This window comes from Phyllobates terribilis, unplaced genomic scaffold, assembly GCF_046119375.1.
Source record: "Phyllobates terribilis strain yellow unplaced genomic scaffold, ASM4611937v1 Scaffold_4__5_contigs__length_816908805, whole genome shotgun sequence".
Lineage (NCBI taxonomy): Eukaryota > Metazoa > Chordata > Amphibia > Anura > Dendrobatidae > Phyllobates > Phyllobates terribilis.
The window spans coordinates 490,335,987-490,353,158 of record NW_027362764.1 but is presented as its reverse complement, the minus strand read 5'-3'; the positions used below and the strand labels follow the sequence as shown (position 1 = coordinate 490,353,158).

At 46.2% G+C, this 17,172-nt stretch overlaps 1 protein-coding gene across 2 annotated transcripts; it reads right to left on the bottom strand.

The window, feature by feature from the left end:
* Positions 1–1,519: 1,519 nt before the first annotated feature.
* Positions 1,520–16,914, bottom strand: LOC141265557 (transmembrane protein 14C-like). Of its 2 annotated transcripts, none has more exons than XM_073678767.1 (5): positions 16,799–16,914; positions 14,593–14,669; positions 12,706–12,807; positions 10,351–10,438; positions 1,520–1,678 (listed from the first exon to the last, which is right to left on the bottom strand). In XM_073678767.1, exons 2-5 carry the CDS (start codon positions 14,666–14,668, stop codon positions 1,621–1,623), a joined length of 324 nt encoding a protein of 107 aa, XP_073534868.1. In that variant the 5' UTR covers position 14,669; positions 16,799–16,914; the 3' UTR covers positions 1,520–1,620. The 2 variants fall into 2 exon arrangements, with proteins under 2 accessions (XP_073534868.1, XP_073534869.1); XM_073678768.1 differs by lacking the exon at positions 16,799–16,914 and adding an exon at positions 16,642–16,732.
* Between the last annotated feature and the right edge of the window lie 258 nt (positions 16,915–17,172).

The window sequence follows — 17,172 nt, the reverse complement described above, 5'->3', positions numbered from 1 at the left end:
GGTTTTAGACTGTAATGGCTGTATTTGAGGTCCATGTTCTCCCCCAACACTTTTGGTTTGGTTAATTCCACATCATCCACCTGGAAAAAAAAAAAGTTTGGGCCAGAAAGTAAAGACAAACTGAGACCTCACATATGGCCCTGTAGAGATGTCCACAGAAACGTATGTTTACAGTAGTATACAATATTTATAAGTAAAAATATAAGGCAGTTTTATTTTAATATATTTTAAGGCAAGATAATGTAATATTTTGTATTTAAAACTGTTGTACTGTATACAGAATAATAAAAGGATTTATATAGAAGTCTTCTACTGTCAAGTGTTTGTCAATTTCTACATCTCTAATTGAATATGTGGACTGTATGTGTTTGAGAAGTTTACTCTCGGGGGACAGGTGAAGGAAGTCTTCAGTTGGGTTCACACCAAGTTCTCCCCCCTACTCAGAACTCATTCAGGGGCTTCCACCTAAATAAAAAAAAAACTATATTCAGACGTTCCCCATCGTATCTTACCACGAAATTGTGTTGGTTAAAAAGACAGACATCAAAAAGGAGGTCAGTGTCCAAAGTTTTACATTCTGCTTCATTAAAGCAGATCTGGCACCAGATTTCATGCTTCAAACTACATACATTATATTGATCTCTCAGGCTTGATGAAGCAGGTATCCGTCCTCTGATAATCCAGCCATTTCAATATGGATTATCATTTTAAACTCCATTTCTGTGAACTTAGCCTGACAAGGCACTGCCTGCCGAGATCTCACACTGCTCAGGACAAGCTGCATTGTCAGTCAGGCTAGGTGGACGGAGACTAAATACACTTGGAATCATGAACTCTCTCACTCTTTACTTGGGCTCATACAATGCACAAGATAATATCCGCATTATACACCTATTCTAACATTTTCAAAGTAAATATACCAGCCATATTGAGTTTGCGAGACATATTTCATAAACTATGCAGTTTGTATTGGTAAAAGATCTTTTGAAGTTAACGGTACATCTGGGAAACAACAGAATACAGATTTTATCCAAGTATTTAGAAGGACCCCAATGAAATGCTAAGTGTGCAGGAGAAAGTGGTGTGAGTCCACTATACCAGGCACTGCTTCCTGGAACTTTCTGGTGCCATCTTAAAGGGTAACTACTCAAGCACATGGAAAAGGGTGTCAGCCACAATGGACATTCATGTGTAGACAGCTGTTTCGGAGTTCCCGTTCTCGTCAGTACCCGGTTGAGAGAGATGCCTTAGACACCGACAAGATTGGGGTTATGCCATAAGTGTCTACCACTGGAATACTCCTTTAAGATAACACCAGTGAGAAAGTTATAACCTGTCTAAACATAAAACCACAATGCTTCAGATGATGAAAAAAGATTAAATGAGTTTCTAGCGAGGGTACACTTTGTTGTTAGGACATAGTTAGCATTGTTTTTTAGAGAATATTTAACACTCGTCAGGTCAGCCACATACATATAGCAACTTACACATTGTACAAATGACTCCGTTCACATGAGGACTTTGTAAAAGCATGTTTGTTTTACTTAGAAAATTAATATCTTTACATCACACACTGCACAGGATCTGGACAGACAGCATACACAGGTTCCTAGATATCCATCAAGGCTCATGAGGCTTCTGCAGCATCTTAATGCCCAGTCTTCCTATCATTAATAGGCTGTGTAAGAAAAAACAAAAACATGGATAATGAGAAAAAAATATGTTACGATCACAATCTAACTACATACTAAAATAGAGGTTTTACTGTAGTATTGAAGCTATGGATCCTTACAATGTCCCTCCGGACAACAAGGAGTCTCGGGAGAGAACACCATTGCTGTAATGTGGACACCAAAACAGGGGGTGACCTGTAACCTCAAAATATGCACCAAAATAGCTCATATACGAGGTCTTAAAGAAGCACTCAGGGAAAACATTCTCTATACCAATAGTAGTCAGTATCCAGTCAATACTAGTAGCCACTTCATGACACACCGGCTTTTTTATCATAAATAGTTTGTGTAAAAGTTTCTTAGGCATTTTTTTTTAAGCATTTTTGGTCAGTTCTCACATTTTCTTTTAATCAGTTAAACAATGAATACAATTCTAATGGATGCCTAGATGTTTTCTGGGCAATTTTTAGCCCTCCCATAGATTTCTATTGTAGTATGGAGCTGTTTCCTAGCTGAAAACGCCTGAAGAATGGTCAGGTCACTTCATAACAAAATTTGCCATTTTGGAAACCTTAAGCCAATAAAATGAGCAAAACCTTGAATGTATGAACAACAAAGTTGATTTAAAACAGAAATTAATAGGAACAGTCCTCAAGCATTTTTTGGAGGTGATCTGCTTCAAAGGTCAAGTGAAAATACCCATGGTAGTCTTATCAAGTGTATTATTGAGGAATTCCTAGTCTCCGTCCGGGTTCTTAATTGTTTTATGTGACTTCTGTGTGGACCAGAAGTTGATTTAAGTATTTGTATAAGAAGATGCGAGTCGTACAGGAATGCATAGAGACTGACTTCCCATCCTCGCACAAGAGGCCGGGTGATCTGGAAGTCGGAGGGAGGGTTACTGGTAGGACGTGGAAAAGAAGAGGCTCAAAAATCAGGACTAAAACCCCAGGTTTCATTGAGATGGGCCACTGATCTTATGTATACTGGACCCCTTTACCTTTCCAATGATGGCGGATGTTGGATAAAATATGGATCAAGCAGGTTGGATTTTATAATACCTGATCCTTTGTTCCCAATGGAGAAACTGCGACCACAAACTGTAAGAAGCCACCGCTCCCTCCCCACTGAAATAAAAATGTTCAAAAGGCAGAGTGTCTTTGGTGGAGTCTAGAGAGCTAGTTATTGCCTACAACGATAGGGAGCCAATGCCTCGGGTGATAAGCGGCTACCAGATGCTGAAACTGAGCGGTGGGTTATTAAGACTTGAACGAGGTCATCATATCAGATAATCTGGATCAGGGACCACATCAGATCTCTGGCTCATTGTACAGTACAATACTATCTAAGAAGAGGGTCAAAAAAGTATTAAACAGTGCTCAGAATAAACTCCTCACCAACCACGTACACAGTCACTATACATAGATAAGTAGAACGGTCAGAGCGAGCGCTGCAGCGGGGTGTGGTGCTCAGTGCAGAAATGCTGCAGGGGTGTAGATAAGCAAGGAGCACGCTTCATATATAGTCTTCACCAGACAGAAAAGAACTGCACCCCAGCAAAACTATCAAAAGGACGTGGTGACTATAAAGTGTGAACACTCAACTCCAGGACTACATTACTGATGGTCAATCTATGATTATCAGATAAGTTACGGTCTGACATCTGCCCCCCGATCAGCTGATTGAAGGGACAGTTTATCAGACTCTGCTCTATACATATAGTAAGGGCTCTTTCACATTGCGTTCCGGTCCCATTGGGACCTAATTCTGAGCCACCTGCAAAAAGGATATGGACGTATTTTTCACATGTAATGCCATTCTATGGGGAAAATCTGCACGTAAAACTGTCCAGAAATTGACATGTTGCAGATTTCAAATCGTGCACCGCAGGTCAGTTTATGCTGCGTAAGAGAAGAAAAAAAAAACAGCACAAGGGTTTTTGATTATATACATCCCATCCAGTTTGCTGGAACTGTAAGACGATGCTTTTTATGCACAGAGAAAATACGCAGTGTCCGAAACGCACCAAAAACTCATCATGGGAACTAAACCTTAAATCAGCAGATCGGTGAGGATGCACCAGTCTAAGAGGCCATGAATTTACACATGGTGAATATGGATAGCTGTACCAGGAGGAGTAAAAATCTAGGAAACTATATAGCCCCTAGCAATACAACAATTGGTAGAAGACCGAACCATTTAAATTCAGCTCCTACTAGCAATAATGGATGTTATAAATGCAACGTCCCTAAATGCTTATGCTGTCAATCCATTGATAACGGAGCTAAAACATTCGTCTCTGTGGTCACTGGAGAGATATATCCCATTCGCTTTAGACTTACATGTTAGTCCTCATATGTGATCTATCTGCTCCAATGCACCTGCGGCCTGCAATACATTGGCCGCACTATCCAGGAAATGCACTCCAGATTAAATAAACATCGTCAAACTATTAGAAACGGCTTTCCCCTACATAGTGTTTCTAGTCATTTCTTAAAAGAACATCAAAAAAATCCTTATAACCTAAAACTAACTATCATTGATCATATAGTTGATAGACACCCTGATAGACTAAATCGTCTCATTACACGTGAAAATTATTGGATTTTCAAAATGGGAACCTTGTCTCCTGAAGGTTTGAACCTTAATATAGAGAAGACAACTTTTTAAATAATGGTTTTTATATTTTAGTAAATTTATTATATATATCTTTTATATGGAGGAGCCGGGGGAGGAGAGAGAGAAGGAGAGAAGAGGGGAAAGGAGAGAGGGAGGGGAGGAGGGAGGAGAGAGAGAAGAGAGAAAGGATAGTAAGAGGGGAAGGGGGGGGGGGGGTTAGAAAAAAAAAAAAATTTTTTTTGGATAAATTTTTTTTTTTTTTTTTTTTTTTTTACATTTTTTTTAAAAAATTTTAAATTTTTACTTTTTTTTTTTTTTTTTCTCTTCTTCTCTTTCCTTTCTTCGTCTACTTTTCCCTAATTATAATGATAGAAACTGATTGTAATTTTATAACTTTATATTTATACATTGTTTTATGTTGTATGTAAAAATTATTATTTATGATTATGGGATTCACAAGTTTTTATACAGCGAATCCTTTTTATAAGAACCCTATATGCTTCATTAGGCATTAATTTATAACAATCCTTTTTACTTTATTGAGCATATATGAACTCAAGGGGTTAATATAGAAGTATTACTCTGTATCTGGCCCCGCCCCTTTTAAGTAATTGTATACCTAGTCAAATGTATATAAGGATCAATTGTTTGCTGCTTGTCACACCTGATGAAGGTGGCTGTGTCCACCGAAACGCGTTGTGTGTATTTATAAATCAGTCCTTTTAATATTTTTGCCCTGTTATTGGCGCTCTGGTACCGCTATTCATATTCACTGATTGTCCCTTTCCCCCTGTTGGAGTGCGGTAGAGCTGCCTTTAATCTATTGTTCTTTCACCTGTGGGAGCAATTTAATTAGAATTACTACCCTGGTTTTCCAAGCTGCGCTGCTCTAACCCCTCCGGAGCGCTGCCGGGGGTGTTGGTGAAGCTGGGCGTCCATCTCAGCGTTACATGCAACTAACCTGACCACGTGATCCACCACCGAGAGATCAGGATCTGTGAACGCCGCTGGAAATAGATGACAGCCACCAACAGAGCGAAGCTTGTGGAGCTTTACACTGGGGTTGTGCAGAGGTGCACAACTTCATAAGGTTAGTAGCCATCCTCACACCCCTCTAACAATTGCAATACTGAGTCACCCATTGCGCCTTGTTCTCTCCTCTCTTTACATACATGAATTTACACATGCACATGGGTGATGTCTGCAGTACAAAAAACATTGCTGTGGATTTTTCCATAAATTTGCCGCTCATTTCCTGTTTTGCAATGAGAAGGATGAAATTCACGCTGTGAGGCAGTGACAGGGATCGTATACGAGGGACGTTATATATTCCCACAATGTGTATAGAGACCTATTAAATCCATTGGAGTGCATTGCAGTCACAGACACAGCTGCGGCTGCAATGCAGGAATGAAGGTGAGCATTGACTTGGTCAGCCTATCTTGCCAAGTTAGATTAGTAAAACCTGGCAGAGCCTTCATTTCTTGGAGGGGGCTACAGGAAGGCAGTGGGGCGGCCTCCTCCCTCCAACCCAGGTTTTGCAGTGGCTCTTGCCACAGGTCCTTTAAAAGACCATGCATTAAGGATTAGTGTTGTTCAGTGTTGGGACCTGCTAGGAGCATAGCAGGAAAGCTCGGCAGGCCTGTGAGCAGCTGAACCCACGCCTGGGAAGGCTCTGCACCCGTCAGGCTCTGAGCGGCCCGGCGCGGCCGTTGCCCCCGGCAGCTATTGTTATGGACTTATATTAACCCGGCTGCGAACCGGAGCACTTTCTGTTTTACCCGTGAGTGCTGAATAAAAGCTGCTTATGTTGGACTTGCTTGGGTCACTGCCTCAGTTACTGCACGGTGTGAACATCGCCGCCTCACAGCTTGGTGGAGAATGCGGGCATTGTGACTGAGGCATACCCCACCGGCAGCTGCATGACCACAATCCGGCCGGCCACCTTTCAGCCCAACCCCGTGGACAAAATGGAAGAGCTGTTAAGGCAATTGATGCTCAGGCGGCGGCGGCAGCACGAGCAGCTCGGGCGGCGGCGGCACACCAATGAGCTGATCGTGCAGCAGCTCACAGCCCTGCAGGAGACGCCGACGGCACCAGCCCCAGAATGTCGAGAGGCCCGGGACAAGGTTCGCTCAGAGTTGAGGAAGATGGGACCGGAGGATGGTGTGGAAGCCTTCCTTACCATCTATGAACGCATGGCAGAGCGGGAAAACCTACCAGCCGGCAAGTGGGCAGAAGTGGTGGCTCAGTTTTTGGTCGGCGATGCCCACAAGTCCTACTTTGACCTCAGTCGGGAGGACGCCCAGGACTACCAGAGGCTCAAAGGTGAGATCCTTGGCCAACTGGGCGTCAATACATACGTGAGGGCTCCGCGTGTATTTTCATGGGCCTTTGTGGAGACTCGACTCGCCCCGTCTCAGGCTTATGACCTTCTGCAGCTTGTAAGGAGGTGGCTCCAGCCTGAGACTGACTCCAGCCCAGATGGTGGTGGTCAACCAGCTGGTGAGGTCTCTATCCAACGTTGGGTGGGGCAAGGGGACCCCGACACCCTGGACCAGGTGGTCAGCCTGATCGAGTGGTACTTGGCCACTAAGGATTTTATACGGGACTTGGCCCCCTCACGGCTGTCACGTCGGACCCTGCCAGACCAAGAACCAGGAAAGGGGTCGCGTCCCTCTGCTGAGGACAGTAAGCACCGTACCCGTGCTAAAGGGGAACCCCGGAGTGAGAGTGGCAGGAGACCAGTTCCCTCCCAAAAGGTCACAAGATCTAACAGTACCTCCGCCATTAGGTGCTGGCTGTGTCAGGGGACGGGACACGTGGTTGATAACTGCCCCCTGACTACAGAGCCCTTGGACTGCGGGTATAACCGCCAGGTCTCACTGTACACTAAGACAGTCAGCTCTGAGAGTGCCGACTCCCCAGACAGTGAACCCCCAATTGTGTCAGGTACTGGTTAATGGGTACCACAGGCCCTCTTAGACTCAGGGAGCCTAGTGACTTTGGTACACGAGTCGCTGGTGGCAGGAGACAACCCCAGAGGACGGACAGTCGGGGTTGTGTGTATCCATGCGGACCTCCGAGAATACCCAACTGTGGAGGTAGTGTTGTCCACGCCATGTGGGGACACGAAACATGTGGTGGGGGTGCTAAAAACTCTTCCCTATGGGACTGTGTTGGGAAGAGACTTGCCCCTGTTCTGGACTCTGTGGAACCCGAGTCAGGGGTACCTGCCGTAGGAGTGTCCAACCTAGGGACAGAGTGTAGCCCCCGATAGGTCTCCCCTAGAGGTGCTGGCAGGAGAGGTCGAGGAGACCCCATTGATCCCCAAGCTGGAAGTGTCCCGGGGCACGTTTGGGACAGCTCAGGTACAGGATCCCACCCTGACTCAGGCGCGGGAAAAGGTGTTAGAGGTAAATGGTGTAGCTCAACAGCCCGGTGCAGATACTGTGATTCCACGCATGGTGGTCAACGGTGAGTTGCTCTATAGGGGTAGACAAAATCAGGGACGAGGTCATGGAACAGTTAGTGGTACCGTCGGGCGGTTCTGGAGATGGAACACACACACACACACACACACCTGCTGGGAGGACACTTAGGGGTTAAAAAGACGCAAGAGCGTATCTTGCAGCGGTTCTTTTGGCCGTTGATTTACGCGGAGGTTCAAAAGTACTGCAAATCCTGCCCCGAATGTCAGCTGACCACACCCACCTCAAGTTTCCATAGCCCATTGGTACCTCCGCCAGTGATAGAGGTACCTTTTGATCGGATTGCAATAGACTTGGTAGGGCCCATTGTAAAATCCGCTCGTGGCCACCAACATATACTTGTGGTCGTCGACTGTGCCACCCGGTACCCGGAGGCTATACCGCTACGCCACACCTCGGCGAAACTGATTGCACAGGAGCTATTTGCCATGTTCTGTCGCCTTGGACTACCTAAGATCTTCACGGATCAAGGGACCCCTTTTATGTCCAAGGTGACGAGGGAACTGTGCAAACTGCTAAAAACAAAACAATTGCGCAACTCGGCGTACCACCCTCAAACAGACGGGCTAGTAGAATGGTTCAATAAAACCCTCAAGTCCATGTTCAAAAAGGTGGTTTCTAAGGAAGGAAGGGATTGGGACATGTTCGCCGTCCGTGAAGTACCCCAGGCTTCCACAAGGTTCTCTCCCTTTGAGTTACTGTACAGCAGACACCCTAGGGGTCTGTTGGACATAGCCAAAGAGACGTGGGAACAAGAGCCGACTCCATATAGGAGTATAATTAAACACGTGGCTAGTATGTAGGACCAGATCACAGCGGTCATGCCCATCATGAAAGAATATCTGTTAGATGCCCAGGCAGCACCGAGGCGCACATATAATAAAAGAGCCACGGTCAGGTCTTGTAAGAAGAGCGATCGGGTAGTAGTAAGTGTACCCGCAGCCAGGGGTGCGTCCAGGGGAGAGGTCAGGATAAGTGATGGTCTCCCTAAACCGCAGCGACGGGAGGCTCGCTCGCTGGTGCAGCAGAATACCGACATGTTCTCAGAGCTACCGGGTAGGACTGCGGTTCTCCAACATAACAGTGTCACCGTACCTGGGGCAAGGGTATGAATGAGACCGTACCGCGTACCCGAAGCCCGGAGGCAAGCCGGCATGGCTGAGGTAAAACAAATGCTCCAGTTAGGAGTCATCGAGGAATGTGCGAGTCACCAGGCGGTTTCTGTCACTGCAAAATTTCAGTCTCTCTGTAGAAGTCACAGGCAAACGCGGATGCCCTGTCCGGGGCACCCTGTATGGTGACAAATGTTCAACACCACAAGTTTGAACAGCGGGAGGGGGAATATGTGAGGCAGTGATTCGGATCGTATACGAGGGACATTATATATCCCCAGAATATGTACAGAGACCCATTAAATCCATAGGAGTGCATTGCAGTCACAGACACACCTGCGGCTGCAATGCAGGAATGAAGGTGAGCATTGACCTGGTCAGGCTATCTTGCTAAGGCAGATTAGTAAAACCTGGCACAGCCTTCATTTCTTGGAGGAGGCTACAGGAAGGCAATGGGGCGGCCTCCTCCCTCCAACCCGGGTTTTCCAGTGGCTCTTGCCACAGGTCCTTTAAAAACCCTGCATTAAGGGTTAGTGTTGTGCAGTGTTGGGACCTGCTAGGAGCATAGCAGGAAAGCTCGGCGGGCCTGTGAGCAGCTGAACCCACGGCTGGGAAGGCTCTGCACCCGTCAGACTCTGAGCGGCCCGGCGCGGCCGTTGCCCCCGCAACCATTGTTATGGACTTGTGTTAACCCAGCTGCGAACCAGAGGACTTTCTATTTACCTGTAAGTTTTGCTGAATAAAAGCTGCTTATGTTGGACTTGCTTGGGTCACTGCCTCAGTTACTGCACGGTGTGAACACCACCGCCTTAGAACGCCGACATCCAGATTGATTAAGATTAGTGATGAGCGAGTATGTTTTGTTAACCCTTTCGCTTAGTATGCTCGGGCAAGCACCGAGTAGCTCCAGCTGCTCGGTGATATGTCAATCTCTCCCGTGTGCATGATTTGCAACTGTTTGACAGTTTTATTACATGTTAGGAATGTGTAAGAAATAGACATTCCTCACATGTATTAAAGCTGTCAAACCGTTGCAAATCATGCACACGGGAGAGATTCAGACATATCACCGAGCAGCTGTAACTACTCGGTGCTTGCCCGAGCATACTAGGAGAAAGGGTTAACAAAACATACTCGCTCATCACTAATTAAGATATAACTCACAACACCACTATAGTAATACTCAGTATATTTCTGTGTGCATGCAGGCTCATGTTGCTTAGGGTCTAACGAATACAAATATGACAATTTTTTGCAATTTGCTACATATAGCCACAACAAGAAAGAGTAGAGTACAGGAATCTGTACTCCGCACCCTACACATATGGTCTTTATGAAGGAAATGTCCCAGTCATGAGATAAATTAATACAAGGCATCAGGCTTATATAAAGGGTTATTACCTACATACCAAAGCGGACATGTTAAATGTACATGGCCAATGAGGATGTACCCACCTGGCACCAGCAATTAATCCAGCAGGCATGAACTTTCCGGAGTTGTAGAACCGGTATCCCATCACTCCCGCCAATGTTCCTGAAGCAACTGGAATATAAAGTAAAGATGACATTGAATATATTGATATAACCTGATGTATCCCATTTAAAATCATGCACTTGTTTCCTCTCGCAGGCTATTCTGCAAACAGAATAGAAAAAAGGGAAATGAAGTCTTACCGGTTGGTACAAAAATATAACAACTTTATTGATACAAAAAATACACATTTAAAAGTCTGCAAGTGCAAGGGATGTGTGTACAAAAGAATGGCAATACCGAAAAGCAGCAAGGACACAGAGGTAGAGAATCGATCAATCAATCCTGCGTTTATCCGAATGAATGGGACTAGATAGGGATAAATGGAGAGGAGCAGTAGTATATCACAAGAGATAAATATATAAACAATATTGTAAAGCTTAGTGCTCTATCTCCTGCATGAAATAGTGCAATCATATAGGCAGTAATGCTCGTCTCCTAGAGCCCACAGCTCTATGATATAGCTGTGCCTTATCATAATCGATCCCCCTAAGTACCCCATGAACATCCATGTATATCAACAAAATCATTACCTCAAAGTATAAAAATGTGCCCCACCAGGTGGTAGGAAGGATTAGTGCCTCTCCCTCCCGACGCACGTTTCACCGGGAACACGTCCAGCTTTCTTGAGCTTTACAATATTGTTTATATATTTATCTCTTGTGATATACTACTGTTCCTCTCCATCTATCCCTATTGAGTACCATGCATTCGGATAAACGCAGGATTGATTGATTCTCTACCTCTATGTGTCCCTGCTGCTTTTCGGTATTGCCATTCTTTTGTACACACATCCCTTGCACTTGCAGACTTTTAAATGTGTATTTTTTGTATCAATAAAGTTGTTATATTTTTGTACCAACCGTTAAGACTTAATTTACCTTTTTTCTATTCTATGCGTTTGAAGTGGTTGTTTCAGTGAAACCCATCTGCAATTTTTTGTAGAGGTCTGTCCACTGAATATGTTTCTGAGACTTGTGGTTCTAATATTCTGCAAACATGGTGGAAATTAGTGAATGATTTCTGCATCTTTGGAGGTATCAGGACCTAGAGGTTCTCCACCCACATTTATCTTTAGAAACATCTCATCAACATGTCAACCTCAAAAGAGCTTCTCCTTTTGAAGTTGCCATCAAAGTGCCAGTTCAGCCTTGAGATAAAAGGCTCAGTCACCACGGATGGCTGCTCAGTATACGTGTCCTTGGCAGATCAAACAAACCTCAACAGACAGTGCCCAGTGATAAGTTGACATTACTGGGGTAAGTGCGGGGCAGATGAGCATGTCCTCTACACACTGACTTGTAAATATACCCCCGGGGGTCTGTGCCATGCCTATAGGGGGTAATGCTTTATTACTGGTCATCACAGTGTAGGATTATAATCTTGGGGCACTTTGATGTACTTTTATTGATTTGGGGGGGGCGGCAATGGCTTAGACCACGTACACACTGTATGGAAAATTTCATCACTTATCTGCAATGAATCCATAACAAAAGCTACTTGTGTTACTTGTGGATTTCATTGCAGATTTGGCTGCAGTTTTCACCCTACTCCATTACAAAGCATTGAATAGTGAAACAAGCAGTGAAAATATGCACAAAAAAAAGCGCACTGTAGATTGGAAAATCTGCACCATGCTCTCATTTTTGTTATGGATTTTTTCCACAAAGTGTGAACGAGGTTTTGAAAACCCTATTGACTTGTACTGTAAATAGCTGCAGATCTGCAGTGTGGAAAATGATGCAAACGTCCCTTACACCACAGGTGACCCTGTAATGCCATATGTCTCAATGCTGTCCTGATAGAACTGCCCCCTTTATCCACACATCATCTTTTATTCTTGTAACAGATATTTTTAGAAATAACGAACATTAAATGGGCTGTCTGATGAAAACATCTTGTTACAACTTATCCAAATGATAAGCGATGACTTATTGATCAGTGGGGGCTCGAATGCTCGGACCTGCACTGATCAGCGGAACAGAGAGTAACTGCTCCATTCATTCCCTATGGGGCTGCCAAGCGCTGCAGCGGGTTTTTTTTGGCAGCTCCATAGAAAATGATGAGGCACTTGGGCACCTAACCTACCGCTCCATTTTGTCACAGGGATAAAAATTCCCTGATCTACCAGTGGTCGGACCCCCACGGTCAGTAAGTTATCAGCTACACCATGAAAGGGCGATAACTTGTTTTCACTGAACAACTTTGTCTTTTCAGACATGGAAGGGTAAGATGGTAAGATGTCTTCTCGCCAGAGTTATTTTTTAAAATGTACTTACTCAGTGAAACCAAGATGTTCTTTGAGTCTTGTGACATCTGATAGGCCCCCAGGCCGGCCAAACCTCCAAACAGAAGACCGGCAGCGAGAGACGGCACACTGCCTGCACAGAGACACACACAGGTACAGTAATCCCCTTGGACAGTCTTCAGATTACACCAAGAGCCCCAACATTTATAATTACATGCATATTAAGTAAGAAGAACTCCAGTTTTCTAGGGGACAATAAAAGAATTTGTGGATTTGTATTTCTAGAAGAAATCAGGAACCCACAGAAGCACAGAGAGAAGCTGTGGGTTGTCAGACATCTCACACTGGCAACAGTCACAAATGGACCATACCAAATGTGCCAGAGAGGGAGGACATGGAACGGCCTGCTGTTAGACATGAAAGTAACCAGCTCCTTGTCTCGCAGACTCCAGTGTTACACGCTGCGCTCTACTACATAAGGGGGGGGGGGGGGGGGGGGAGATCCCAGGGTCTGTAATGTCTGCGCTTTACTACATGGGGGGGGGGGGGGGGAATACCAGGGTCTGTGATGTCTGCGCTCTACTACATGGGGGGGGGGGGAATACCAGGGTCTGTGATATCTGCGCTCTACTACATAGGGAGGGGGGGGAGATCCCAGGGTCTGTAATGTCTGCGCTTTACTACATGGGGGGTGGGGGAGGGGGAAATACCAGGGTCTGTGATGTCTGCGCTCTACTACATGGGGGGGGGGGGGGAATACCAGGGTCTGTGATATCTGCGCTCTACTACATAGGGAGGGAGATCCCAGGGTCTGTAATGTCTGCGCTCTACTACATGGGGGGTGGGGGGAAATACCAGGGTCTGTGATGTCTGCGCTCTACTACATGGGGGGGAGAATACCAGGGTCTGTGATATCTGCGCTCTACTACATGGGGGGGGGGGGGGAAGAATACCAGGGTCTGTGATATCTGCGCTCTACTACATGGGGGGGGGGGGGAATACCAGGGTCTGTGATGTCTGCGCTCTACTACATGGGGGGGGGGGGGGGAGAATACCAGGGTCTGTAATGTCTGCGCTTTACTACATGGGGGGTGGGGGGAATACCAGGGTCTGTGATGTCTGCGCTCTACTACATGGGGGGGGGGGGGGGGGAAATACCAGGGTCTGTGATGTCTGCGCTCTACTACATGGGGGGGGGGGGGAGAATACCAGGGTCTGTGATATCTGCGCTCTACTACATAGGGAGGGAGGGGGGGGGAGGGGGGGGGGAAGGGAGATCCCAGGGTCTGTAATGTCTGCGCTTTACTACATGGGGGGTGGGGGGGAAATACCAGGGTCTGTGATGTCTGCGCTCTACTACATGGGGGGGGGGGGGGGGGGAATACCAGGGTCTGTGATATCTGCGCTCTACTACATAGGGAGGGGGAGGGAGATCCCAGGGTCTGTAATGTCTGCGCTTTACTACATGGGGGGTGGGGGGGAAATACCAGGGTCTGTGATGTCTGCGCTCTACTACATGGGGGGGGGAGAATACCAGGGTCTGTAATGTCTGCGCTCTACTACATGGAGGGTGTGTGTGGGGGGGGGGAAATACCAGGGTCCGTGATGTCTGCGCTCTACTACATAGGGGGGGATACCGAGTGTTGGACAGTGGTGCTCAGCCCACCTCTCTCATGTACGAACACCTATAGTTGTAAGAAGGTCTGACATTAGGACAATCTAATGTGTATGTGTGTGCATGCTGACCCTCCCATGATGGCAGCTGTTGTAGAATCCGGCAGGTTTCCAGACTTTTAGGGTTAATTTCTGCAGATTTTTTTTTCGTCTGATCACTATAGAGATTCACACTGGTCCCACAGATAATAAGGGTCTCTATTACATGAGCAAACTAACAAGCAATATCTATTGGAAAACATACCAGCTTTCACATAGCCGATGACCCCTCCTGAGGCGACCAGAGCCGCGTATCCGAAACCAAACCACTCCACGCCCATTCTACAACAGAAGAGCACAGATGAGCGCACAGAAACCAGCACTGCCCCCCACAGTCCCGGGGTCTACGTTGCAGAACAAGTTTATGATCACACTCTTTTTTCCTGGAAAGGTGGGGGGGGGGGCAACATATTGTTTCTTTTAGGAATTCATTACAGAGTCTTTTCAGCAAACATATACAGCACTATAGTATATTAATAAGTGTCAGTGCCAGAAATGCTCTGGGTACAAGAAAGGTGCAAAAAAAAAAAAAAAAAAAAAAAAAAAAAACACAAATTGCAGCAGATTTCGTGAACACACGCAGAAGTGCAGCGCGCTCACTGAATGTCGCTTTTCTTATGCCAGTTTTACATATCAGAAATTCACAATCAGAGTACGGACCACGATGTACAGACCGGCAGCAGATCTCCTGACCCCATCTCATCAACCTCATAGGTAGAAGCTACAGAGATGAGGTCAGGGGACCCGCGGCCGGTCTGGACACCATGGTCCGTACTCTGATTGTGAATGTCAGACGTGTGAAGTAGTCGGGCCGAAGATCAGAAAAGATCAGTCCTGAGCGGCATTATTTCCCACCTGCTACCTGGCAGGCGCACCGATGATTGGCGCACGGCTCGTGTGACGCCTGAAATAATTAACTGCTATTTATTATGCGTTGCTTATATAGCACCATATATTCCACTGCAAGAAGGTGGGCACTGCTATAGAATTGTGGATGTAACGGGGTGCTACAGTACAATACCCTGATATAATTGTATAATATAGTTTAGAAGAAAAAAGACTCCGGATATACAACCGTGCACACCCAATATTAGAAAAGTGAAAAAATCTTTATTACATGATTACACACTGACCACACAAGAAAAAAATAAAAACATTTAAAAACAGACAAGGCATTACAATGTTCATGGGGGAAGCAGCTTCGTCAGCAGCGTAACGCGTAGGGTCTCTGGTGCCAGCAGGTAATTATGCCATTTTATATCTTTTGATTTATCCCTTGACCACTTAGGAGTGCCCGTTCTGCCACACATGATTGAATTTGTGATTCCATGTCGTATACGACGTGGGGTGACACCCTTTGGTGAATACTGATATTGTACGGTCCTCTAGTGCTCCCACTCATTCCTTGATCTATTACGACTTATGGTTTGACTACTTGGGAGTGCCTGGTTCATCACCCATGTTTGGTCTAGTTGTGCTGTGCTACTCCTAACCAGGGTGACATAGCTTGGTCAAAATCAATATTGCATTATGGGATATTAAAAATGACACAAACTATATCTGTGGCTTAAGGGGGATTTATTGCTTTGGAATATTGTTATTGTTCTTCCCCCATGAACATTGTAATGCCTTGTCTGTTTTTAAATGTTTTTATTTTTTTCTTGTGTGGTCAGTGTGTAATCATGTAATAAAGATTTTTTCACTTTTCTAATATTGGGTGTGCACGGTTGTATATCCCGAGTCTTTTTTCTTCTAATCTATATTATACCATATATTCCACAGTGCTTTACAGACATTATTATCACTGTCCCCATCGGGGCTCACAATCTACATTCCCTATCAGTATGTCTTTGGAGTGTGGGAGGAGAGAACCCGGAGGAAACCCACGCAAACAAAAGGAAAACATAACAGCTACAAGGAGCTTGTGTCCTTGGTGGGATCTGATCCTAGGACCCCAGCGCTGCAGGACTAGCGTGCTAACCACTGAGCCACCCTGCTTATATTTTCTGATCCCGTTAACAGTATCGCTGGTCATAGGTCAGTATTCCAGGTGCACAGGAGGGAAACCGTAATGATGCCGAGGACCCCAGAACACGTGTACCTGCCCCCCCCTCCCCCTGCACCGTGTAGTCAGGGACCACCTGGCTGCAGACACTGAGCCCCTGACATGACAGCCGAGCGAGTCCTGAAGCTTCCTATGGATGTATAGCTGCAGCCCCGCCTGTAGAGCGCCGAGTGCAGGGTGATGACAGACCCTTCCCGTACAGCAGCGGTGCTGGCGGTCCTCTAGGTCACACTGCTACACGCGCTGCAGGCGGTCAGTACAGGTGTCAGTGACGGCCGGTCATGTGACTGATAATGGGCGGGCTGCTCGCTCTGCAGGTAGGTACCATAGCAGCACATAACGTTACCTGTGAGGTCGGAGATCCGGGTGCTGTGAGAGCAGACTGAGACTGGCAGCGGCTGGAATGGTGTCACATGATCTCCGCCTGATGCACGTGTTGTATAGAGCCCACCCCCTGTGGGCGGAGCTTAACCCACTTAAAGCGGCAATACCCACAGTACATTGTGTGAGCACAGCGGCGGAGCGGCCTCTGTACAGGGGGAGCGGTGTCTGCACCCGAGCACTGGCTGCTTATGTGCACACGACGTCTCCTGCAGGCAGCTCAGGCCCCGACACCTTTGCTTATGCAGATCATTTTAGAATCAGGAGATGGGACTTCTACCAAATGTCCCATTTCCTGACACCTCGGACTCCGGCCCCTGCTCGGCCTGAGGTTTCTGG